The 27,553-nt window shown below is 43.1% G+C and overlaps 1 protein-coding gene across 1 annotated transcript in view; it reads right to left on the reverse strand.

Moving 5' to 3' along the window:
* Positions 1-1,859: 1,859 nt before the first annotated feature.
* EPHX2 (epoxide hydrolase 2) overlaps positions 1,860-27,553 on the reverse strand; it is a 113,365-nt gene continuing 87,671 nt past the window's right edge. The window contains exons 13-19 of the mRNA XM_042780666.1: positions 14,820-14,891; positions 11,836-11,869; positions 8,863-8,965; positions 6,619-6,688; positions 4,450-4,530; positions 2,339-2,397; positions 1,860-1,938 (exon numbers count right to left, since the gene is read on the reverse strand). Coding sequence (XP_042636600.1) covers positions 1,860-1,938; positions 2,339-2,397; positions 4,450-4,530; positions 6,619-6,688; positions 8,863-8,965; positions 11,836-11,869; positions 14,820-14,891 — 498 coding nt within the window. The remainder of the gene's footprint in view (positions 1,939-2,338; positions 2,398-4,449; positions 4,531-6,618; positions 6,689-8,862; positions 8,966-11,835; positions 11,870-14,819; positions 14,892-27,553) is intronic.

The following is a 27,553-nucleotide window of genomic DNA, read 5'->3' on the forward strand; positions in this document are numbered from 1 at the left end:
ATGTACCTACATCCAAGAGGATGTAGGTAGTGGTATGGCTGAATATTTAAAGCCCTCATAGGCTTATCCTAGGATAAACCAGATATCTTTTAGTTAATACTTCTGTAGCTAATACTTCTAATACTTCCTCTGTGCCAGGCATGGTTCTAGACATATATTAACTCATTTAATACTCATACCCACCTATGAGTTAGGTACTATTAATGTACTCTTTATAGATGAGGAAACTGAGGCAGAGGAAATCCTTTCTCAAGGTTATACAGTTGGTAAGTGGCAGACCAGGAGTCTTACTAGGTAGTCTGGGTCCAGATTTAGAGATTTTTGGTGGGAAGAGCTCAGCCTTGGGAACTAGACAGTTTGTGTCTGAATCTAGGCTCTGCCCCTAACTACCCATATGACCTTGGGTAAGTTACTCTGAACCTCAGTTACCCACCTGTTAAATGGGAAGGATCTTCTGAGAAGAGCAGAGATATGCCAGGGACACAGAAGTACTTAATAAATGAAATATCCTAACATTTCCAATCTCTCTTTTGCTTTCTACACAGAGACACACACACTCCTTGTGCCTGGCTAACTTATCATAGTCTATAATTCAGCTTGGAGAGCACACCACCTCCAAGAGCTCTCCCACAGGACTGCAGGGAGGGAAGTGAGTATATATAGAAGTGTACTGTGCTAGAGGAGCAAGGAGAAAGGGCACATAACCCACCTGGGTGAGTTTGGGGGAGATTTCATGAAGGAGATGACAGGTGTAAGCATTCCAGGCAAAAGGACAGCGGGAGCACAGGCAGAGGTCAAGGAGACTCAGTGTGGTGTGTACAGGAAGTCTGGAGGATCAGTGTGGCTGGAGGGCAGTTAGGAGTCAGTGAGTGAGTGGGGACATGGCTGAAGCTGACCTGGGGCTGGGCAGGCTTCAGGGCTTTGGCTTTATTCTGGGTGCAGCAGGAGACACTGTAACATTCACCAGACATAAGAGATTAGACCATCAGACGGTATGGTGGGAGGCCAGTTAAAAGGCTGCTGTAGGAAGAACTGTGGCAGGAGATGAAGAGGGTGTGAAGCAGGCAGAGAAGAGACACTGTAAAGCCAAACACCAGTGAGATAGGGTGCCTGACTATGCAGCATGAGAGTGGTGAGATCAGAGAGAAGATAAGGAGAGGTCTGTGCTGATCAACCTGGTGGGTAGCCACTAGCCATACGTGACCATGTAAATTTAAATAAATTAAATCAAGTTTAAAATTCTCTTCCTCAAACTCATGAGCCACATTTCAAGTGTTCAATACCTACATGGCACAGAATGGACCAAGTGTATCTTGGAAAGTTCTGCTGGACAGTGCTGATGTAGCTTATGCAGGGCCTTGTAGACCATGGTACAACTTAAGAATTAAGAGCAGAGGGAAACATACTCATTCAAGTGCAATCATCAGTCTTAAAACAGTTACCCTACCTTCACTCTCACATGAAAACAAACAGCAGTGTCACCACTGTCTTAGCTTTATTGAATAAAAGAGACAATTTCTGCTGAAATGCTTCAAAATTAACTGCTGGTTTTGCTATACAACTATGGATTGGTCAATCAAAGAGAAATCACTACTTGGCCATCCCGTTCTGTACCACCATTCTTTGAGATAAAGTGATGCATTTATACCCAGAGAATTAATTACACATGATTTTCCCTACAGCTCAAACTACGTCAACTCTGATTCACCCCATTTAAAAAAAATCATTCCTTTATGCAAATCTCTTCAGAGCAATGTTGCTGTTATCAGAGATGTGTGTAAGGCCATATCTGGGCTGGTGCAGCTCCTAGGAGAGGAAAGCACTGGGAGTGCCTGCTGGGTGTTGGCACACATCACACCCTAAAGCTTTGAGACCATTGGTGGGTCCCTGGCATCCATTTCCAGCCACTCAATGAGGATTTGATTCAACTCAGCAGGCCTGGAAAGGAAATAAAAGGCAGTTCAAACTTCCCTCGATCCACTCACCCCATCTGAAGGCACAGGTGGGGGACCCTGAAGTGAATGGTTAACCCAGACCCAAGCCAAACCAAAAAAAAAAAAAAAAACCAAACTCACTGCTGTCAAGTCGGATCCAACTCATAGCAACCCCTCCTTGGGTTTCCAAGGCAGTATCACTATGGAAGTAGATTGCCCTATCTTCCTTCTGAGGAGTGGCTGGTGGGTTTGAACCTCTAGCCTTCTGGTTAGCAGTCAAGTGCCTTAGGCACTATGCCACCAGAGCTCCCAGGCCCAAGCCAGGACAGAATTAAACCAGGAAAGCCTTCTGAAGGTGAGAGGAGTCCTGCTCTCCCTGGCCCAGGGGCCCAGAATCTCCTTACCTGTCCATCTGTGTCCAGTGTCCACAATCTTTAATGTGTCCCCTTTTCAGATGAGGGATCTGAAAGCAAGCCCCACCAGAATTGTAAGTGACAATGTTACTGTCTAATACAGAGTCTGATTTCAGGTTAATGCCATGAGCAAGAGGCCACCTGTGCGGGAACATCTTCCTCTCTACTCCCCTAGGTCACCCTCTGAGGAGCCCTGCATTATTTAGGAAAGGAATTAACATTACTGAGACCCTCCTATGTGTTGTGGGACCATTGGTGGTTTAGTGGCAGAATACTTGCCTTTGATATGGGAGTCCCAGGTTAAACTGCCCCTCCTGCAAAGCCACCACCTAACAGTGGAGGCTTGTGTGTTGCTATGATGCTGAATGGTTTCAGAGGGGCTTCCAGACTAAGAAAGGATAGGAAGAAAGGCTTAACGATCTACTTTCAAAATCCAGTGACTGTAAATGCTATCGATCACAATGGTCTGATCTGCAACCGATTGTGGAGACAGCACAGGACTGGGGAGTGTTTCGTTCCATGTGTGTGGGGCTGCCATGAGTGGGGACCGTCTCAATGCTGCTAACAACACAACAACTATGTGTTAGGTGCCCTACACTCATTACCTTATGTAATTCTGACCATAATCCTCTGCGGCGACCTCAGAGAGGTGAGGTAACTTGTCTAGGGCCTCAGTTAGAAAGTAGTTAACATTCAAAATCTGGGCTAGCTCTTACTCATTACAACAAATCCTCCCCTTAGTATCAATGAGATTCTGCTGTTTGCTGCTTGGAAAATGCCCAGTCATCATCTGGCCCTCACCACTCAGATGTGATTGCTTCTGCTGGCAGTCTGCCTGCAGGGTTGTTCAGCCTCACTTTGGGAACCCTGAAACCTCACAGTGGATCAGAGTAACAAGCATCAAGGCCCACAAAGAAGCAGTGAGGCAGCAGCTAGGGACAGGCAGGTCCCTGTGACACATGCCTCGAGGGAGTGGAAAGGTAAACACTATGTGAAAAATACTAAGGAAAATGAAGCTTTCCTTCTGGGGGCAGGAGATGCCCCTTCTAGCAGAACAAACCTCAGCAAAGTTAGCAGTCAGTTTTACAGACTTGAAGGGCCAGCTAAAGAACTTCAATTTCTCAGGAAATGTTCAAGGCTTGGGGGCCAGAGAGGAGTCCTCCAAGCTCTCTGAGAGCTTTCTGCAATGCCTCCTTGGCTCCAGAACTAGACCTCTCTGGTGAACCACAAGGGGTGGCCTTGGGCAGCATCCTGCTAAATGTACCCTCTCTGCTATGCCTGATTGTGCTAACAAAAGCATGGCCAAGTGCATTCTGGACTACTCTTCAACTATTAGCCAGGCTAAATGAGCCCATGACCACTCTATCTGTAGGCTTCACTAATCCTTGCCAACCTCCACACTTTCAGCAGAGTGATCTTTCAACACACAGGTCTGACACCCCTGCCACTCCCCTTTACTGTATTTGCATGCCCATGGGTTCACATGGTTTAGCAAGGTCCAAGGGACTCAGCAAGATCTCCCAGCTCCACCCAGCTCATTCCCATCCTGTGAGCATGCTGTGCATTCTTGTTGCCTTTCAGAATGCACCCATGCCCTGGCTTCTCCCCATTCTCCCTGCTGGGCAAGTATTAGTCATTATCAAGACCAAATTCAATGGTCAACCTCTCTGTAAAGCCCCATCTCCCAGCTGCGTCCTTTTCTCTTTTCCCAATGCCCTGTCCACACCTTTCCTGCATGTGTATCATACTGTGCTGGGATGAACTGCTGAACAGAGCTCACAGAGGCCAAGGTCTGCACCTTATTTATCTTACCTCCCCATTATCTAGTACTGTCCCAACACAGTTAAGTGAAAACAAAAGTCTGCAGAATAAATGAATGGACAGACAGATGCCAGGCAACATCCGTGTAGGGGAAAAGAAGCATCAGTCATGATTACTGCTTTCAAGGGGTGACAGCGATTTTACAGATGATGCCTTTGCCATCTAGATAGTCCAACAGAATATCCCACTCTGAATGAAGTGTGTCTTCTGTTGCTGTTCTTCCTCTGGGGCTCTTGCACCCTCTCAGGACCAATGATCCCAGTGCAGGACCATTCCCTTACCCAGTCTTCCATATGCTTGGACATCTCTGGAATGAGCACCTGGTCATTCTCGGCAGTTACCATCAGGGCTGGAATCAGGATCTGGGGAGGGATAACAGGAAATGGAAGAAGCCGGAGGACAAGAGAAATGTTTCTTATACTTCTGCACAGTTGAAGGCAGCTTCCTTCACCCTGGGCAAGGAGACATATTTGGCTGGAATGCTGTGTGGCTTCCTCAGCTATTAACTCACCCAGTAGCACCACTGTGGCCCTGGCTTTGCTTCTGCCATGCTTTGCGTGAGGAGTCAAACTATTGTGGGAGATCCTTAAAATGATGATTTAGCAATGTAATGACCAGCAAGGGTTTTGTGTAAGTATGAACATGTGTGTTGGCCCCACTCTGGGTGACTAATATTCATGGAACCCAATTGATGGCACCATAAAGAAGGGATGATGCCCTTGAGCAGAGATCAAGATTCCTTGTCTCCATATTAAATTAACATTGAAAAAGGCAGCCACCATTGCAGAGAGAGAAAAGGACAGGCTACAAGGGTTATCAACACAACATTAAAGGCAGGAATAAAGACTTTGTGATTATCTACTGATAAATGAAGTGAATACAATGGGACACTGTAAGGTCAAGAACCAAAACCAAACCAAACTCACTGACATGGAGTCCTTTCTGACTCCTAGTGACCCCTCCTTAGGTTTCCGAGGTGGTATTTCTATGGAAGTAGATTGCCCAATCTTCCTTCCAAGGAGTGGCTGGTGGGTTTGAACTGCCAGCCTTCTGGTTAGCAGTCATATGCCTTAGGCAATATGCCACCAGAGCTCCCAAGGTCAAGAAAGCCTCCATTTATTCTGTTCTCATTTTACCATTAAAACCAAAGCCATTTTACCATTATAACCTTTCAAACAGTATTAGCCTGGGCCTGGTTAAGGAATTTGCACTATTGTTTACTTACTTGCTGGATCAAATGGTTCTCACTGTACCCCTTACTCCCCTCCTCCAAATGATCAGAACCATGGGACGTTCAAAAGTGATTTTGTTGCTTTAACTAATCCTGAGGCTCCTGTGAGATTTTGTAAACTGTAAAATACTCTCAGCCAAAATGTCAACTGGTGGTGGGGGCACAGGAGTAGATCAGAGAGGAGGGAGAAAAATCTGGAAGGTAACTTGCAGAAGAAGGGAGTCCCCAACCTTTGCACCACCGAGGTTCATGTTTGAGAGGTTTTCTCTGGCAAACTACAATTTGTACTCTTTGTCAATCTCAGATTACAGTGATTACAAGGATAATTAATATCCACTGAACTACTACTCCGTGGTAGGTACTGTCCTGAGCATTTTATACACGATCAAATTTCATCCTCATGATTCTATGAAGCTGGTACTATTATTGACATTTCTAAGTTACAGAAAAGGAAATGGAGGCACAGAGCGGTTAAGTCCTTTGCCCAAGGTCACACAGGGATGAGGACCCAAGGTAACTTTCTCCCAAGCCTGCTCTTAACTACTCTATTACTATAATGCATCAAGACATAACTACATGAGGTAAAGGACTTAATGTCTTATATTCACCACTGTTCATATTTCAATGAATCAATGAGATAACTGGCCTACCAAATGAGTTGATGCAAGCCTGGTTACCTGCACAGCCTCATGAGAAAATGCAATTTCCTTTAACATTCTGAATGTGAATAGGGGACCCTATTGCCACTTTTGCAGACCCAGAGATTGGAACCCCATCTTTTGCTGGATAAATGGGGAAACTGAGACTCAAGGGACTGACCTGATCCAGGTCACACAACTAGAGGCTAAAGGTGCACCTTCTATGAATCCTGGGCTCCATTATCCACAACACCTCTGGAATCCCCTTTAGGGCATGTCTGCAGGAGTTACTTCGAGCATCTGTCCTAACCTGGGGAAGGTCGAGGAGACCTGGGCATTGCAGACGGATGCTCCAAGTACCTGGACATGCACAAGCTCTGCCCCCAATCTCACCCTCTACCATTCCTAAGAGGAAACCCTAGAGTGGAGTGACCTCCAGAAACCTCAGAAGCAGCAGTGCAGAAAAGGAGAAAGCCCACAGGTCATTCTGTCCACCCTCAGTTTTTACTAGTCATTTAAGGTCAGGCCAATGGGAAAGCCCAGGGGTGGCTCATGGGAACACCACTGAACTCAGTACTCACCTTCCGTCCCACACCTTTGCAGCCCCACTTCCAGTTTCTGTCCATGTTTCGATACCAGTTTAATGGGCCTCTGGTGCAGGTGGAGGGTGGGCATACAGAGAAGAATACAATTAAGAAAACTTATAAAAATAAGAAAAGTAACTATGCTACAGACTCAACCAGTCACCAGCTCTGCAAAAAGCATTACCCCAGGAAGTGCAAAGGTTACGCAGGGGGAAGAAAGTAGAGCACAGAATTGACATTTAGTTCTCCAGGATTCAGCAAGGCTACAGTGTGTGGTTACAGAATGGAGACAAGAGGGCTAGCAGCCTCTGAAATGGGCTTGTGGGAACATGTGGAACCTGGTCCATAGCACTGTCCATATTCCATGGTGGTTGTGTGTGTTTAAAGGTGGGCAGCTTGCTGAGGGTGGAACTACCCTTGGTTTAGCTCCTTTACTCTTCTAGAAGTCACTCCTCCGCCCCAGGAAACCCACTGAAAAGGTGCACACCAGGATGCAGTGCAATGGTGCCCTCTTAAGAGGTAAGGGTGGTTCAAGGGCTGGGCCAGGAATATTCTTCAAATCCTCAGGCAGTGCCCTCAGACCCTCAAGGGTCCTCCAATGAAAAGGAGGAGCCTGGAATTACCTTGGGTAAGTCATTTGTCCTTTTGTGACTTTTACATTTTCTTTCTTCAATAATGATCAGATCAGACCTATCTTCAAGTCTGACTATCTTAAGTTGTTAACATGTGAAGCACCCAAAACAAGGGACCTCCTTTTAAAAACTAAGAAAACAAACTTAGGAAAGTCGTCGATTGTGGTGAGGGAGAACATCAGGGCCTAAAGAGCTGCTATCACAGTGCTCATACCAAAGGCTGCAACACAGTGACAATCTCTGGGGCCTGGGAGTAAAAAAGGCAGGCACTGCCCAACTATTTGGCTATTTATAGACCTTGGATTTGAGTGCAGAATGGGGCACAAAGAAAGAGGCAAAAAACCAAAACCAAAAAAAAACAAACTTGCTGCTGTTGAGTCAGTCCCGACTCATAGAGACCCGTCCTTGGGTTTCTGAGGCAGTATCTCTACGGAAGTAGATTGCCCAGTCTTCCTTCTGAGGAGTGGCTGGTGGGTTTGAACCACCAGCCTTCTGGTCAGCAGTCAAATGCCTTAGGCACTACACCACCAGAGCTCCTAGAGAGGCATAAGGAAAACCAAAAAAAACACAAACCCACTGCCAAGGAGTCGATTTCAACTCATAGACCTCCGTTGCGTTTCCGAGGCAGTAAATCTTTATGGAAGTAGATTGCTCTGTTTTCCTTATGTGGAGTGCCTGGTGGGTTGTCGACCTTAAAGACTGGGGAGTCACAGTAGGCGGTCATGGTGACCATGAGGAAATCATGACCTTCAAGTATTGTCAGTATATTCAAGTAGGTGAAGAAACATGCAGAGAAGGAGATTTTAGAGTGATTCCAGAGCAGGGGCCCTGAATTTCAGCATAAAAATGGATCTGAGAAAAAGAGATGAAATACCGATACATGGTATTATGAACTCTGTAAAATGCTAAATGAAAGAAGCCACTCACAAAGGACTATATAGTATATGATTCCATGTATATGAAATTGGCAGAGTAGGCAAATCAGAGTAGTTGACTAGTTGACTGGGGGTTGCCTAGGGTTGTTGGGATGGGGGGGTAGTGGAGGGTGACGGCTAAAGGGTATGGGGTTTCTTTTGGGGGGTGATGAAAATTTCTGAAATTGACTGTGGTGATGGTTGTACAACTCTGCATATAATAAAAAACATGGAATTGTATGTTTTTAATGGATGAAGTATATGGTGTGAATTATATGCCTATACAGCTATTTCAAAAGAAAAAAGGGTTGAGAAAAGATCTGAGAGGGCTATAACTCCTTTCTGAAAGTGTACACAATATTTGAGTTTACATAGGTGTTTGCATTTTTCTTAAGAAAGAAACCAGAGCTAACATCTGATTTTCAGAGGAGTCTGTGACTAAAAAAAGGTTGAAAACCTCTGCTCTTGGTGGGGCCAGTAAGCATAAAGTAGAGCAAGTGGGATTATCCCAACCTGGAGCAGACTAAGCTTCAGGAGACAGTGAGCCCTCCGACCCTGGAGGAATCCAAGCAGTGCTAGCCAGGTACTCGGGGGCGGGGGGGGGGGGGAGTCACTCCATGCTCCATCCTGAGAGCTGTAGTCCACCTCTTTGCTGCCCACTTCCCCACTTGTGTTTGGGGTGTCATTCTCTCTACCTGAAACCAGACTTCTTGAACTGCTGCACATAGAACTGGAGCTCCTCCTCGGTGATCATCTTACTGAGAGTGGGCTCATCTGGGATTTCCACTAGAAGTCCTCCTGCAAAAAGTCACTCGGTTCCTTCCCCGCCCTCAGCATCAAGCCTGAGTTCTAACAATGGTGTTCCTAATTGAGGTTGGGCTCCTAAGTGCCTTGGAACTTCTGAAATTATAAAAAAGGGCCTAATAGTTTTCCTCTCTTCCTTTTTCAAAATAATCTCATCTCTTCTCACTGACAGAGCCTGCAATCTCATTGTCATTCTGCAACCTGGCAGATCCAGCTGAGGATGCATTACACACACAAGGGCTGTTGTCATAGCTCCAGAGCAAACCATATCCTTCCCCTCTTTCAAAAATATATCCAGAACTCAGTTCCAGGATGACACCATTTCAGGCTATTTTAAGTAAGTTTATAAAGGAGGTAGAGGTATGGTTTCTAGCTGTATTCCAGGCCCTGCACCCATTTTGCTACCCCTCTTCCCTAGACTGAATCTTTTCTAAACAGCTTAATTAATTAATTAATTAATTACTCTTTTTGGGAGTCTTTACTGAGATGCTCAAGATTTTCAGTGTGGTTTCTCTTTCTCCTCTTAGGCTAGAAGAAAATGGAGGAGAGGAAGCGTCTCACAGAGCCTCCCACGTATCCTTTTGTTTTCAGGAATGTAAACTGTGTCTCAGCAGCATCCTTGAAGATGGCCTTATGATGACAGCTGATGGCCCATGGATCACTGTGATTTCACAGGGGATGTTTAATGTGTATCAGTGATGGTGGTGGAACATGAAGCCTCTGAGGCATAGGAGCTGGAAAATCCAGACTATGTCAGACAGGTCAAAGGGGTATGAAAATAAGGGGCCTCCTGACCCTCCTGTCAGACCAGGCACTCCTGGCTCACTGCAGCTTCAGCACCTCTTATGTGGACCTGTCTCTCCAAAAGCCTCTCCACCTGCTTTATTACTGCTTGTCTGCCTCCCTAAGGACTATAGTCTACCTGAGGGCATGGTTCTGTCTTGTGCATCTGTGGTGCCTAGCTACCACCTTATACTAAGTATGTGCTCAAAATATTTGAGGAAGGAATGAATGAATGAACAAAATAACGAAGGTATAAAGGAAGGGAGGAACAAATGAAGGGAGGCATGAAGTTGTGAGAAGACTGTGGCCTTCAGAGTCAGATAAGTTTAATTCCAGCTGGACAAGTTACTTAACCTTTCTGAGGCTCACTTTCCTCATTTGTGAAGTGGAGATAATGACCGTATTTTTAGAGAAGGTATGAGGATTATACATAACAGATCTAAAAGGGTCTAGTACAGTGTTTGACACATATAGTAGATGCTCAAGTGTGGTTGTTGTTGTTGTTGTTGTTTGCCGTCGAGTCGGCCCCGACTCATAGCGACCCCTCCTTGGGTTTCCGAGGCAGTATCACTACAGAAGTAGGATTGCCCAACCTTCCTTCTGAGGAGTGGCTGGTGGGTTTGAACTGCCAGCCTTCTGGTGAGCAGTCAAGTGCCTTAGCCACTATGCTACAAGAGCTCCCTCAAGTGTGGTAGCTAGCATAATTATTTTATTCTCACTAAGTCACAAAGCATTTTAAAAGGATCTATTTGTTTCTATTTCATTAGTAACCATCCTCTATTTTACATGAACAAGTTAGACACTATTGTATATTCTTTTTTTTTCCCCCCATTTGGCTACTCCTTTATTTGAAATAATCAATTTTATCTAGAAAGTCTCTTTATATAGAAGACTAGTCTCTGCTGGAGAAAGAATAGTGTCAACTCTGAAAATCAATTTTTATTAAAATGCATGCTAGCACCACTATCAATAAAAATCAAAGTGAATAATGGTAAGGGCACAGTGCTGGGGAAAAGAATAAGATTTTGAGGGAGTAGTGCTGGATCTAGCAGTTATGGGGATAAACCCCATTCTGACCTCAGCTCTGACTCCCCACTTATATCCAACCCAGGAGGAGACCATGGATGGTAATCATGTGAAGGAACTTGAAATGACCAGAATACAGAGCCTGAATAGGAGCAAAGACCAGTGGACTAAGGCTGTGGAGGCCCAGGCTGGGGTCTGGTCTACCCCTGCCTCTCCTGCACCAGGGGGTGCTGGGAAGTCAGTTCTCTGTCCAGGGTTCTTATCAGTGGAGGCTGGGACTGCCCTGGGCAATCTCTAAGATTCCTCCATCCTCTTACTGTTTATGATCTTGAGTTCAAAGCTCCCCAGAAGCCAGCTCCTGCCCATGTTTCTGTACAGTTCAAGGGGCCTCTGGTGGTGGATGAGGAGTGGGGCATTCAGAGAAGAATAAAAGGAAAGCTTTTAAAAGGTAACTATGCTACCACCCCCAATGGCACTCAGCTCTGCAAAAAGCCAGGTATTCCCAGAAGTGCAAAGGTTTATTCAGGGGGAAGACCACAGAGCCCATATGTCACACCTACTTGTCCAAGACGTTTTTCATAGTTGACTCAGCAAGGCTGCAATGTGTGGGTACATGACTGAGATGAAAGAGCTAGCAGCCTCTGGAATGGGCTTGTGGGAACACGTGGAAGCTGGCCTCACAGCATTGCCCGTATTCCACGAGGGCTGTGTTTGTTTGACGGTAGCGAGGCTGCTGCGGATGAAACTACCTTTGGTTTAGCTCCTTCACTACTCTAGAAGTCACGCCTGTGCCTCAGTCTCTAGATTCCTCCAAGCTCTTACTGTTTAAGATCTTGAATGTAGAGCTAGATAGGAACTAGCCATATGTTAGGTCTGAGTTTAGGGGTGAGGATTATTCAGCTCTGAGGGATCCTGTGTTGGGCAAGACAAAGTACAGGTCTGACAGGTGCTGCTTTTGCCCATAACAGTGAGAGAGAGAGAAAATTCATTTAATGTTCCATCGGTTCCTCCCATACCCTTCCCTGCCTCCCTTTTCCTCCAAGAACGTCTCTTACCCAGTTTGGAGACTTTGCCAGATGGAAACAAAGACTGTAGGGAGAAAAGTTAGAAATAATGTCATTGGTGAGGTGAAGGAAATATGCTAGAACAGGCAATCTGAAAACCTTCAACCAACAAAAGATATACAAGTGCTACATAGATTATACAAACATGCTAAACTCCCAAGAGAGTTAGGTAAATCCTCAGGGGTCGAAGCAAAGAGGGAACTGACAAGCAAAGCTCTCAGTGAGAGCCAGGCTCAAGGCTGCACTGGCAGATCTTGGCAATATAAAACCTATTTAAAAAAACCTGTTGCCATCGATTGATTTGTAACTCATAGTGAATCTGTAGGAAATAACAGAACTACGTTTCCAAAGCTGTAATAATCTTTATGGAAACACACTGCCACATCTTTCTCCCATGGAGCAACTGGTGAGTTTGAACCACGGATCTTTCAGTTAGCAGCTGAGAGCTTAATCACTGTGCCACCAGGGTTCCTGGCAATGTAAAGATAGGTTTATCAACCAAATGGGAATAAGAGGCAAGACCTTAGGCTCATGGTGGGTAGGAAGTTAGAATTTAGATACTCCTTGCCCCTCCACAGTAAATCCAGGAACTCTGGGGCCACTGAAGTGTGATACCCCCAGTGAAAGGGTGAGTTATAAAAATTCACCCATCTCAACAGGGAGATGGCATAGGAGATGGGATGAGGAGATGCCAAGCTACCTGTTTTATTTAGTCTGGTTCAAAGAGAAAATAATAATAATAAAAAAGTAAAAAAGTTCCCCAGGGAATTCAATTACAAGCCTGCTTTCACAAGTTTTGGGGTTTGAGTTTATACTATATGCATGATTTGGAAATTCCTAAAGTGAGAACAAACCAGCACTACCACAAAGTAAGCCTGGACTGGTAATGTCACCAGGATGCCTGTCAAAAGCAAATACCATACCAGGTTTGCTGGTCTGATAAAGCCTGGTGAGACCCTAAGACTATGGCTCCTAGTTACCCTTCAGGTCTGGAACTGAACTCACTCCTATGGCTTCCAGCCAAATAACAGATAGGCATATGGGGTGAACATTTACATCAGGTAGATACATTTCTTAGAGTGATCAATCATAGGAGAACAGAAGGACAGTGTTTGCACAGGGAGACTACTTGGGGGGCAGGCGTGCATGGGAGGGAAGGACACAGGGAAGAGGTAACTATGGGGAGGAAGTGGGAAGAGAGCTGTTCCATTGTGGGAAATGCAGTCAATGTCATGAGACAAAGTGTATGTGAACTGCTGTATGGAAAATAATTTCACCCAAATCACAATAAAAATTAAATTAAAAAAATGATTGACACAGTCATTCAAAAAAAAAAAAAAAAAAAAAAGGAAAAAGGAAATGCCAAACCTCTCACGAGGGTCATTTCCTCAATCCAAACTGAAGCAGACTGCTACAGATTAAGTGCTATTGAAGATGAGCTCACAATTCAAAATTATACTACTCATCCCTCCCTCACAGAAAAAAAGCCCCATGGCTCCATAAGCAAGAGATAGCAAACACAGCCAACAGTAAAATAAGATCCCAAGAGCATTAAACAACAGAACTTTCAGAGAACTGGAGAACGAAAAATAATTATCTTTAAAACGATTAAAGACATAAAAAAAAGGAATTGAAAAGCAAGAACAGAACAAAATACTAAAAACAAGAGGTCAGAATGATTTGAAAAATAACCAAATATAATTTTTATAAATAAAAAATGGTTAACTGAAATTTAAAAGGATACATTAATGATGGGTTAAACTACGGATTAACCTGTTGCCATCAAGTCAATTCCAACTCACAGCAACCCTATAGAATAGGGTAGAATTGCCCTACAGGCTTTTCAAGGCTGCAGTCTTCATGGAAGCAGACCGCCACATCTTTCTCCCAAAGAATGGCTGGTGGGTTTGAACTGCCAATCTTTCAGTTAGCAGCTGAGTGCTTAACTACTGCACCACAGGGCCCTTTAAACTGCAAATCAGACTCAAATAAAAGACAAGTATACAAGAAGGGATACAAGGTTATTTCCAGAAATTCAAGCTGGATTCAGAAGAGGACATGGAACTAGGGATATCATTACTGATGTCAGATGGATCTTGGCTAAAAGCAAAGAATATCAGAAAGATGTTTACCTGTGTTTTATTGATTATGCAAAGGCATGTGACTGTGTGGATCATAACAAATAATGGATAACATTGCAGAGAATGGGAATTCCAGAAGAAAGAAATTGATCCCAATACGAAGGAGTGAGATGCAAGTGAGCAGCAAAGAAATGGGAAAATGTGGGATAATCTACTCAGGCATTTAATGTACAGCAATGATAGAGGTGATGACTACCAACAAGTAAGACAGGAGGGTGGGGATTATTGGGATTAAGGCATTTGAAGCTTCTCTAGCTGCTAAAAGGGTTTGCCATTGTTGTCAGTTGCTGCTGAGTCAGTCCCAATTCCTGGCAACCCCATGCGTGTAGAGGAGGAGAACTGCTCCATAGGATTTACAAAGTGTGACCTTTCAGAGGCAGAATAGCAGGCTTGTCTATGGGTGAATATGAACCACTAACTTTTAGGGTAGTAGGGGAGCACTTAGTCGTTTGTGCCACCCAGGGACTCTTTAAGAAAAAGGTTAGAGATGTTAATTTTGGACTTTGATAAGTGAACCATGCATATTAAAATATTGATGATAATAACAGTATAATTGCCAAACCATCTTTACGATAATCATTCTTTGATCTTTACTTCACAGTCCTACTGGTGTGTGACAGTGAAGATGAGGATTTTACCTGTGAATGCATAGATGACTCTAGTGGAGGCCCAAATCCTGACTACAGAAGTCAAAGAACAGAAGGCTGAGCTGCTAATTCCCAGACTCTGCCAAGCCCCAAACCCCAGACAGAACCCCTCTAGAGATTTTCACAGCCAAGCCCCTCCTTCATGCACACACAGCTCCTTCCTGCCTCCCACGCCCCCACCCCTCACCTCATCATGTCTTCTGAATAAACTTTTCAAAGTCCGACTCAGGTTCTTTTCCAGTTCAGCCTCAGCCACTCCCTGAAACAATTAAGAAAAAAAAATGAAGACCCTCTCAGAAATCTTTGAAACGATACCTGTCCCTTGTCTGACTGTAAACAAGAAACCCCAAACCTGTGTACCATCCCACCCAAATTTCATTAGAATTGCACTAATTTTATTTTTCATATTGTAACACAGGTGAATAAATAAAAGTTAAAAGAAGATATAAAACAAAATGTGGTAGAGACTACAATGGAGTATTGTTGTTGTTGTTGTTATGTGCTGTCGAGTCGGCCCCGACTCATAGTGACCCCTCCTTGGGTTTCCGAGGCAGTATCACTACGGAAGTGGGATTGCCCAACCTTCCTTCCGAGGAGTGGCTGGTGGGTTTGAACCGCCAGCCGTCTGGTTAGCAGGCAAGTGTCTTAGCCACTATGCTACCAGATTATTCAGCCATAAAGAGAAGTCAAGTCCTGATACATGCTACAACATGGATGGACCTTGAAAACATGCTGAGTGAAGTAAGTCAAATATAAAAGGACAAATATTGTATGATTCCACTCACATAAAATATCTAGAACAGGCAAATGTATAAAGATCAATTTATTAGTGGTTTCCAGGAGTAGGCAGGAGAGAGGGGAAAAAGAAGACCCAAACTTTAGGGAACAGAGAGCTTCTATTAAAGGTGATAGAAAAATTTGAATGGTGATAGTTGAACAACATGTTCATATTTAATGGAGCCCTGGTGATACAGTGGTTAAGTGCTCAGCTGCTAACCAAAAGGTTGGTGGTTTGAACCCATCTGCCGGTCCATGGGAGAGAGATGAGATAGTCTGCTTCTGTAAATATTTATAGCCTTGGAAACCCTATGGGACAGTTCCACACTGTCCTATAGGATTGCTATCAGTCAGAATTGACTCGATGGCAGTGGGTTTTGGGAACTGTATATGTCAAGACTGTGGAAATGAAAAATGTTTTGTTACCTATATATTTACCACAATAAAAAAATAGTTAAGATATTTTAGGAGGACCCATCTGCCAGCTGAAAGGAACAGAGTGCCTCCATCAATGACATGAGGAAAAGAAGACTCACCCAGTTGTGCCTTGACTGAATTCCTGACCCACAAAATTGTAAGTCAGAATAAAATGGTTGTTCTAAGCCAAATATGTATCTATGATGTTAACATCAGGAAGAGGGATTCTGGGTGCTGCTTTATTTTCTTCTATGTTTCCCAAAATCCCTACAGTGAGAATGTATTACTTGTAATAATCCCTTTAAAGGAACACGGTAAGGCTGGTGCAGGAATAGATTGAGGGCTGAAGGGTGGTAAGAAAAAGAAATGGATTCCAAGGATTGTGAGATGCCAAGTGGAAAAGCCAAAAGCAGTTTCATTTACTCATGTAATTTTTATTTTACATTTATTTTTTGTTGCTGTTGTGGTTGAGAATATACACAGCAGAAGATACACCAATTGAGTAATGTCTACATGTACAATTCAGTGAAACTGATTACATTCTTTGAGCTGTGCAACCATTCTCACCCTCCTTTTCTGAGTTGTTCTCCCCATTAACATAAACTCACTGCCCCCTAAATGTCCTATCTGATCCTATCTAAGCACCTAATTCTGCTGAAGGAACTTCAAAACCAGCTCCTTTGATTTGGGTCTAAATTATTACAGCCACGGTGGTACAATGGTTAAGTGGTCGGCTGCTAACCAAAGGGTCAGTGGTTTGAACCCACCAGTTGCTCAGCAGGAAAAAAAAATGACCTGGTGATTTGTTCCCATAAAGATTTAAAACAAACAAACAAACAACAACAACAAAAAAAATCTGTTGCTGTTGGGTAGATTCTGATTCACAGCAACCCTATACGTCAGAGTAGAACTGCCCCATACGTCTTCCAAGGCAGTAACCTTTTAAAGAAGCAGAACGACAGGTCTTTTCTTTGGCACAGTGGCTGCGGGTTTGAATCTCGGACCTTTAGGCTAACAGCCAAAAGCTTAACCACTACATCACCAGGGTTCCTTTTCCATAAAGACCTCAAAAACCTGTCATAGAGTTCATTCCAACTCCTAGCAACCCTATAGGAAAAGGATAACTGTCTCATAGTTTCCAAGCCTGTAAACTATTGCAGAAGCAGCCTGCCACGTCTTTTCTGCTGTTGTTGTTGTTGTTATGTGCCGTCGAGTTGGACCAGACTCATAGTGACCCCTCCTTGGGTTTCCGATGTGATATCACTACGGAAGTAGATTGCCCAACCTTCCTTCCAAGGAGTGGCTGGTGGGTTTGAACTGCCAGCCTTCTGGTTAGCAATCAAGTGCCTTAGGCACTATGCTACCAGAGCTCCTATCTTCTCCGCTAGTGGGTTCGAACCACAGACCTTTCAGTCAGCAAATAAGCATTTAACCACTGCACCACCACCAGAGCTCCTCTCTGTAAGGATGACAGCCTTGGAAACCCTATGGGGGCATCTCTACTCCATCCTATAGGGCTGCTATGAGTCAGAATCTACTTGACAGCACACAACAACAACAATCAGACTATCAATGGATTATTTTCCTACCAATATGGAAGCAGGGTTTTCATTGTGAAAAAGCTGGAGTACGTATCCTTTGTAGTGACCAATTACCCCTGTCTCCCTGCCTTGTATGTGTTATTACATATTATCTGCCTAATCTTTACAGGGTTGCTCAGCCACTTCTGGGTCTGTGGCTTGAACTTGCTTCAACAACTCCACAGATACTGTGCTCCTTCTCTGGCATACTGGGCTAAGAGATGCCAATGTATACAAGATGCAGGTTCCTGACCTTTGCTGATGGTCCAGAGGGTGAGAATGCAGGTTGAATATAGACTGCTGTCAAGTTCTAAGTCCTCCTGTGGGATGGGGAGGAGATTCTTGTTGGATTCTTCTACCCCAGCTCCCCATCCAGGAGCATCTCAGCAAAGCACAGGCACTAAGAACTTGGTGCGGAGGGAATGAGAAGGTTAGGAGGCAAGGAACTTTGAGTCTATCAGTAGCTGGGGTCTCTTGGATCCAAGGGTATTTTTGAGCATAAAAGGGAAATCTTAATTAGATTTGTCTTTTCTGGAAGCTGGAATCCCTTGGACCTGATGTAGCTGGTACATAAACAGTTAAAAGAAAGGTTAGTTGTTCCTGAGATTGGGATCTACTAGGGGCAACTGCTCAGACAAAATAAATATCCTTCTGCAAACCAGTGCTGGAGAGGGTCCTAGCATTACAGAGGGAATGAGAGTAAGAGTGTGGCCACACCAGCCTGCCTTTCTCTCATTTCCAAATGCTCTCCTGAATGTATCCTAGGCATCAGCCAAACTGGACTGAAGGATGTTCTCTGGATGGGTGTTTTACTTTCTCACCTCCCTGGCTAAACATACTGTAACTTCCATCAAGAACACCTACTTCCCTCAGTTTGGCCTTCAAGAAGCCTTCAGCACTCATCCCAAAGGTTGCCTTATGAATTCCTGCCTTCTCCCACCACAACTAAATGAACTCTTCTGTTATCCCACAGAGCCTTTAATGTGTTCTTCTCCCCTGGACCATCCTTAAGGGCAGGGGTGCAATCACTCCTCTTGTTCTTGGCAGCATCTGTTACTGATCCTGGGATAGAGTGGGAGCTGTACGTATGTTACTTCCTATGGTGGTTATATTTGTGTGTCAACTTGGCTGGGCCTGGTTGAGTGTGGGCAGCTGGATGTAGTATTATTTATTCCTCATGATGAGACTGGTAATCAACTCCATGGTGGAATCTACTGTGAGCAGCCTTTGGGTATGTGGTCTGCTTCTTGTATATAAGGAGAAGCCTTTGGGTATGGTCTCAAGTCTATGGCACACTTGGGCCCTGCATATAGCTGTGTCGTTGCTCAGCAGCCTGCTATGTTCTGCCGACCTTGGGACTTACAATGGATTTAAGTTGGCCTGGAGTGTGGTTTGGTAACATCGGGACTGTACCTTTTTACTTGTCAACCTTGGGCTTCTCAGCCTCAGCAGCCAGCAGCTGTCTGAGTGAAGAAACGCCTCTAGCTCCAGTGGGCCGGGAGCAGGAGGCAGAGCTGGACCCCAAGGTTAAGGGGCTTTCACCCAGCCCCTAGAGCCTGGCACTTTGAACTTGGACTTAAAGCCTTCAAATTGTAAGAATAAACTCCTGTTTGTTAAGGCCATCCCATTTGTGGTGCATTCCTGTCAGAACGGCACTAGAGAGCCACAACACTTCCCTTCCTCCTCTTTGTATTCTCAGAGAGGAGGATCCTTTAATGACCAGCAGCCCTCAGTCCTTGCACACTTTGTAAGGTCACCACTATACTATAATTTGTTTCTTCTGTACAGTGCACATTGTGAGAGCTCTGGATCTACGAGATGGGAGCACTGAAGGATACATCTGTCATCAGGCAGTGTTGCTTCTTAGTTTGAGATTTTCTGATGAAGACAATGTCACTGTGTTCACTACAGTCCCCGTCATATTTCTAAGATTCAATTATAATGGAGAATCAATCGCAGCCTTCTGCAATGTGATGGATACTAAGGCAAGAAACAGTCAAGGGAGGAAGCACATTCTGAGTGATCGATGGAAGCCCTGGCCAGCCCTGCGTCTTGCCATTGGTCATTATTCATATCTATTGACAGCAATCCCTATCCCAGAGATGCGTGTTGCTCATGAGCTCAGGGATGCACTCCAGTGTCTGGAGGAATCTCCAGAAGTCTGGGCAGGGCTGTGGCCCTCAAATGGTCCTTAAGAGAGCAAACAGATGCCAAGACAGTCAATAATAATAATAATAATAATAATAATAATAATAAATTCAAAGAGAACAAAAAGGCGTCTGTCCACCCACATAAGAAGTACATCAGCTCAACAGAGAGTTGGGGCAAAAGTGAGGAGGAGAAACAAGAGAAGATGACAGAGTTGTATTCTGGTTATGTGCCAGCTGATCCCATCGGATTCCTTAAATTACAACAGGAAATATTCTATTTTTAAGTTCCTCAGAACAACGACACATTTCCTGTCTGCCCTACTGGGTAGGAACTCCTCCCGTTGTGCTCCAAGCATAGAAGAAACTAAAGGATGGACTTTAGAGTCCAACAAACATGATTTTAAGCCCCAGTTTTGATACTTAGGAACTGGGCTACTTTCAGAGCTTCAGTTTCTTCATCTGTAAAATGGGGGTTTGTAAGGATCAAATAATCACTGCTTCTTACAATGTCTGACACACAGGGGGCATCAATAAATGGTAACTGTTACTGCTAGTAATACTATTTCTGAGCTCAGTGGGTGGCACAAATGGTTTGCACTCGTCTAGTAACCTAATGGTATGTGGTTCACACACGCCCAGCAACGTTACAGAAGAAAGACCTGGCAATCTGCTTCTGTAAAAGATTAACCAAACCCAAACCAAACCCACTGCCGTCCAGTCGGATCCAACTCAAGCGACCCCTCCTTGGGTTTCCGAAGTGGCATCACTACGGAAGTAGATTGCCCAACCTTTCTTCCAAGGAGTGGCTGGTGGGTTTGAACCATCAGCTTTCTGGTTGTCAGTCAAATGCCTTAGGCACTATGCCACTAGAGTTCCCTGTAAAAGATTACAGCTAAGGAAATCCTTGGAGCAGTTCTGCTCTATAACCCATCGAGTTCTCATCAGTCAGAATTGACTTGATAGAAATGGGTTTGGTTATTATTATTATTATTTCCACCCTTAAAGTTATCAAATGATATCAGCATCATCTGTTTATGGGTTTGGTTACCTTACTATTTTAGGAGTTTCTTTTGGACATATATGGTATCTTATTCATAATTTTATTCCCACTGCCACAGCCTGATAATATTAGGTACCCAGTAAAGATTAGAAGGATGGTGATGGATGGGTAGGAGAGAGGAAAAGAAATGAGAGAGAAAGACTTCAGTGAGATACTCTTTTAAATAGTTTGTGGCTTTTATTCTTCTGCTCTAAGCTGTGGCTTATATTCATAAAACAAGCTTATTCACCTCCAGAAGAAGAGATGAGCGGTGACCTACAGAACAAAGACAAACTCATCTGCTCCACTATTACCCAAAAGCTATCACCTGGGGCAGACAAAACTAAGACAGGTCTAGGTTCTAAAATAAACTCCTGGAACAAAGCCTTTGCAATTCCATGAATACTAGAGCTTTGTCTCAAGCACACTCTAAGGTTGTTTAAGGATAAAAGAGTTCCAAGGGTCAAAGTAGAAACTTAAACATATGCAAATAGGATGACTTGAAGTACATGAAACCAACCTCCAATATCTCATGGAGTATCCTGACCTCTTATATTAATTACAACTCTTAATTACTCTCCTCTCTCTTCTCCTTGTTAATTGTAAATAGCTAGAAGGAAACTTCTAATTGTCATCTCCTTGATTTCCATGGCTTGTAGATCAATTATCTCTAGCTTCACCCTTAATCCTGGGAGAAGACTGGGCAATCTATTTCCATAAAGATTTACTGCCTCAGAAACCCAAAGGGGGTCACTGTGAGCCAGAATCAACTTGATGGCAGTGATTTTGGTTTTTGGTTTTATCTGACAAACATGTGCATTTGGATATCTTATCAGACTTCTCAATTTGACAATTAAAATTCATTTTAAAAAATCAATAAAGGGAAATGTAATTTTTGAAATGAAGTATGTTTTTATTTTTATCTCAAGAAGTTTCCTGCTTTGGGGGTGAGGTGAAGAGGGAAGGGGAATGAGTTCTATATAACTATCTGGTTCCAAAGGGGCCATGCCCTCTCCCTGGGAGCAGCAGGGCAGTACTGTGCTGATCTTAATGTGGGGGATTCTGGAGGGTTCTGGGATCCAAACTACCCTGGACTCCTTTTCATTCCTGTGTACTTACTAAACTCATTGGAAGTCAGAGGAGTCAAAGAAAGGTGGGGTACAAAGAAGGAAAATCTTTAGAAGTGGATTGAGTGTTACAGTAGGTGGAGTTCTCAAATATCTCATTTGCACAGAGGTTCCTACAAGTGGGAGGGCCATAGTAGGCTGCCTTCCCCAATGCAGACCTTTTGGTCTCATAATATCCCTCTTCACCATCCATCTGGAATTTCTCCTCTTTAATGTTCTCTTTTGTTCTCCTTAAGATGTGAGAATAGGTCTGTGTCAGAAGAAGTACTTAATTGCTTCTATTGTTTCATTGCTAGGGCACTGGAGATGCCACTTAAACCAAACTGCAGCTTCCACTGAGTAAGAGCTCAGGCCAGCCTCCTGTCCCTTTGCAGTTAATACCAGAAGGAAAGATGTGTCTCTCTAATCAGTGGGTTGGGACCAGACACTCTGACACTGTACTTCATATTCTGCCCACAGTAATAACAATTACTCAAATTCTTCTGGAACTCTGGGACACTGCTTTCCAAAATGGGTCAGAAAACATAGCTGGAGTGGTGGTCCCTGAGGTCAAAGAAGCCAGGGGACGGAGGCATCTGTGCTTTGGATGGAAAAAAAAAAAAAGGAAACTGTTTGCTTTTCACTCTATGGTTTGACCAGTCAGGCAAGAGAGAGATGGAGATTCAAGCCTGAGTCCAGCTGTGCAAGGACCTGCAGGCACACGGGTGCCGCTACCATGTTTGGATTGCGCTTCCCCCTATGCTGACACTTCTGCTCTTCACAGTGGCCCTGAGGCAGGCAGTCTGCAGATGAGGAAACTCAGGTTATGTTTTACATCACTTGTCCCACATCAGACAATGGCAGAGCTGGAACCAGAATGCCAGACTTCAAATTTCTCAATATTTGGTTCTTCCACTATAATATAACACTAGCAATTTAAGAAAATGAAAACAAAATGCCAGTGATTTCTTCCGTGGAAGGGACAAAAACAAAAATCAAGATAGTTAAAGTTTAGTGAATAAAGTACAAAAAAAACAAACTCACTGCCGTTGACTCATAGCGACCCTTCCCTGGGTTTCCGAGGCGGTATCACTACGGAAGTAGATTGCCCCATCTTCCTTCCGAGGAGTGGCTGATGGATTTGAACTGCCAGTCTTCCAGTTAGCAGTCAAGTGCCTTAGGCACTACGCTACCAGAGCTCCTTCAGCTATGATAAATAATCAAAATAATGTCCCTCAACACAGGATTAGGGAAATAAATCATGGTCCATCTGTATTACAAAACACATGAATCGTTACTCAAATCATCTTTCTCCCGAAGAATGGCTGGTTGGGTTGAACTGCCAATCTTTCAATTAGCAGCCGAGCACTTAACCACTGCATCACCAAGGCTCTTTAAACTGCAAATCAGACCCAAATAAAAGACAAGGGTAAAAGAAGGGTATACACTGCTACACTGTGGGGATTGTAGTCAATGTCATGAAACAAATGTCTAAGAACTTCTGTACGGAAAATGAATTTGCTTTGTAAATTTTAACCCAAATCACAATAAAAAAAAAAAAAGGATGAGGTAAATCGACATGTATGGACAGGAAAATATGTCCAAGATCTAGTAAATGAGAAAGAACTATGATTCCATTTATATTAAAAATTATGTATATATACACACACATAGACATGCACACAATTGTATGTCCCTTAATGTTCACAGTATGTTCGTGAAATAGGACGTTATGTGATCTGGATGTTGTACAAACACCATAATATATACAGGCAGTCCCCATTATGAAAGAGTGCTGTTCCTAAGTCTGTCTTTAAGTCAAATTTGTACAGAAGTCAGAATACTTAAGAGCAGTTTGTACCTAATGTCAGTTAGTCAAATGTTTGTCTTAGCATATAGTGTAACTCTCTATGCATAAAAAAAAAAAAACACTAAAGAAACACTTCCAGACACATTTAAACATCTTTATCATAATGTTGTTGTTGTCATGTGCCATCGAGTCGGACCCGACTCGTAGCAACCCCTCCTTGCGTTTCCGAGGCAGTATCACTACAGAAGTAGATTGCCCCATCTTCCTTCTGAGGAGTGGCTGATGGGTTTGAATCGCCAGCCTTCTGGTTAGCAGTCAAGTGCCTTAGGTACTATGCTACCAGAGCTCCCTTTATCATAATAACACAATAATAATAATAATGTTTTGATGTGCATTGCAAAGTAGTGTCTTTTTGTTATTACAAACGATTGTATGTTTTCAATATAATAGGCCTTATAGGGGTTGGGACCGTAGACATGTATGTGGTCAGACTTTGTCCAAAAGGCAAAACACATGGCTGTATACACACACACACACACACACATGTAAGTATGTATGTGTGCTTGTGTGTGTGTCTATTTATACAGACATATATGGAGCCCTGGTGGTGTAGTGGTTAAGGCATTTGGCTGTTAACCAAAATGTCACTGGCTCAAACCTACCGACACTCTGCAGAAGAAAGATAGAAGAAAGATAGGGTGGTCTGCTTTTGTAAAGATTTACAGCCTCCAGATTTCAATGAAGGATCAATGAGTTGGAATTGACTTGATGGCAGTTGAGCTATACATATAAATATGTATGTATACACACACACACACTAAAACACTACACTCATATATTTACTTATAGGCATATTCTTTGAATGTCTGGGAAATACCTACCAAACTATTAATAGTAGTTCCTTCTCAGTGGGTGATTTAACTTTCTATTTTGCACAATTCTTTTTTTTTTTTTTAAGTAACAAGCATATATTACTCGGAAGAAGGAAGAGGGCATCCACTTCTCAAACAATTGGCCAGTGAAAACCTTATGAACAGCAGTGAAACACTGTCTGATATATTACTGGAAAACTTTATGAATAGCCCTGAAACACTGTCTGATATAGTGCCAGAAGGTGAGTCCATCAGGTTGGAAGACACTCAAAATTTGACTTGGGAAGAGCTAACTCCTCAGAGTAGAGATGCCCTTAACAATATGGATAGAGTAAAGCTTTCGGGACCTTCATTGGCTGATGTGGCATGACTCAAAACAAGAAGACACTGATGCAAACATCCATTAATCATTGGAACATGGAATGTGTGAAGTATGAATCTAGGAAAATTGGAAGTTGTCAAAAATGAAATGGAACACATAAATATTGATATCCTAGGCATCAGTGAGCTGAAATAGACTGGTTTTGGCCAGTTTGAATCAGACACCATACGATCTACTATACCAGGAATGACAAATTGAAGAGGAATGGTTTGACATTCATCGTCACAAAGATGATGTCAAGATCTGTCCTGAAGTACAATGTTGTCAGCAATAGAATAATATCCATATACCTACAAAAAGACCAGTTAATACTACTATTATTCAAATATATTCCCTAACCACCAAAGCCAAAGATAAGGAAATTGGAGATTTCTACCAATTTCTGCAGACTGAAACTGACCAGACATGCAATCAAGATGTATTGATTATCACTGGTAACTGGAATGCAAAAATTGGAAACAAAGAGTTACCAGTAGTTGGAAAATATGGCTTTGGAGAAATAATGCTGGAGATCACATAATAGAATTTTATAAGACCAATGACTTATTCATTGCAAATACTTTTTTCAACAACATAAGCAACAGCTAAACATGTAGACTTCATCAGATGGACTACAAAGGAATCAGATTGACTACATCTGCAAGAGGTGATGGATAAGTTCAGTATCTCCGGCCAAAACAAGGCCAAGAGCTGATTGTGAAACAGACCATCAACTGCTCATATACACATTCAACTTCAAGTTGAAGACAAAACAAATCCACAAGAGCCAAAATATGACCTTGATCATATCCCTCCTGAATTTAGAGATCATTTAAAGAATAGATTTTATGCACTGAACAGCAATGACCAGAAACAAAAGGAATTGTGGGATGACATCAAGAAAATCATCCGTGAAGAAAGCAAGAGGTCATTAAAAAGACAAGAAAGGAAGAAAAGACCAAAATGGATGTCAGAAGAGACTCTGAAATTTGCCCTTGAGTGGAGAGTAGCTAAAGCAAATGGAAGACATGACAAGATAAAAGAGCTGAACAGAAGATTTCAAAGAGCAGCTTGAGACGACAAAGCCAATTACTATAATGAAATGTGCAAAGACCTGGAGTTAGAAAACTAAAAGGGAAGAATACATTCATCATTTATCAAGCTGAAAGAACTGAAGAAAAAATTTAAGCCTAGAGTTGCAATACTGAAAGTTTCTATGGGAAAAAAATACTGAATGATGCAGGAAACATCAAAAGAAGATGGAAGGAATACAGAGTCACTGTACCAAAAAGAAATGGTCTCTGTTCATCCATTTCAGGAGGTGGTGTATAATTAAGAACCAATGGTACTGAAGCAAGAAGTAAAAGCTGCACTGAAAGAATGCATGAATAACAAGGCTTCAGGAATTGATGGAATATCCATTGAGATGGTTCAACAAATGGATGCCCTGCTGCAGGCACTAATTTGACTATGCTAAGAGATCTGGAAGACAGCTATCTGGCCAACTGACTGGAAGAGATTCATATTTGCATCCATTCCAAAGAAAGGTGATCTCACAGAATGTGGAAATTATCGAACCATATCATTAATATCACATTCAAGTATTATCTTACTGAAGATAATTAAAAAATGGTTGCAGCTTATTAACAGAGAGCTTCCAGAAATGCAACTGGCTTCAGAAGAGGATGTGGAATGAAGGCTATCATTGCTGATGTCGGATGGATCTTGGCTGAAAGCAAAGACTACCAGAAAGATGCTTACTTATGTTTTACGACTATGCAAAAGCATTCAATCGCGTGGATCGTAACAAATTATGGATAACATTGGGAAGAATGGGAATTCCAGAACACTTAATTGTACTCATGAGGAACCTGTAATAGACCAGGAGGCTGTCATTCAAACTGAACAAGTTCAAAATCAAGAAGGGAGTGTGTCAAGGCTGTATCCTTTCACCATACTTGTTCAACTTGTATGCTAAGCAAATAATCTGAGAAGCTGGACTATATGAAGAAGAACATGGCATCAGGATTGGAGGAAGACTCACTAACAACCTGCGATACGCAGATGACACATCTTTGTTTGCTGAAAGTGAGGATGATTTGAAGCATTTATCGATGAAGATTAAAGACTACAGTCTGCAGTATGGATTACACCTCAATATAAAGGAAACAAAAATCCTCACAACTGATCCAATAAACAGCTTCACAATGGATGGAGACAAGACTGAAGTTCTTAAGGACTTCATATTACTTGGTTCCACAATCAACACCAATGGCAGCAGCAGTCAAGACTCAGATGATGTATTGCATTTGGTAAATCTGCTGTAAAAGACCTCTTTCAAGTGATAAAGAGCAAAGATATCTCCTTGAAGACTAAGGTGTGCTTAACGCAAGCCAATGTATTTTCAGTTGCCTTTTATGGATGTGAGAGTTGGACAATGAATAAGGAAGACCGAAGAAGAGTTGATACTTTTGAGTTGTGGTGTTGGAGAAGAATGCCAAGAGTACCACGGTCTGCTAAAAGGACTAACAAATATGTCCTTGGAAATGAGAATGGCCAGACTTTGTCTCACCTACTTTGGTCATGTTGTCAGAAGGAACCATTCCCTGGAGGATATCATGCTTGGTACAGTGGAGGGTCAACAAAGAAGGGAAAGGCCCTCAATGAGATGCACTGACACAGTGGCTGCAATGATGGGCTCAGGTATAGCAAGGATCGTGAGGCTGGCACAGGACTGGGCAGTGTTTCGTTCCATTGTCCATAGGGTCACTGTGAGTGAGAGACAACTCGATGGTACCTAAGAACAACA

Source organism: Orycteropus afer, unplaced genomic scaffold (genome assembly GCF_000298275.1).
Source record: "Orycteropus afer afer isolate SDZICR_OR568_19922 unplaced genomic scaffold, OryAfe1.0 scaffold00053, whole genome shotgun sequence".
Classification (NCBI taxonomy): Eukaryota; Metazoa; Chordata; class Mammalia; order Tubulidentata; family Orycteropodidae; genus Orycteropus; species Orycteropus afer.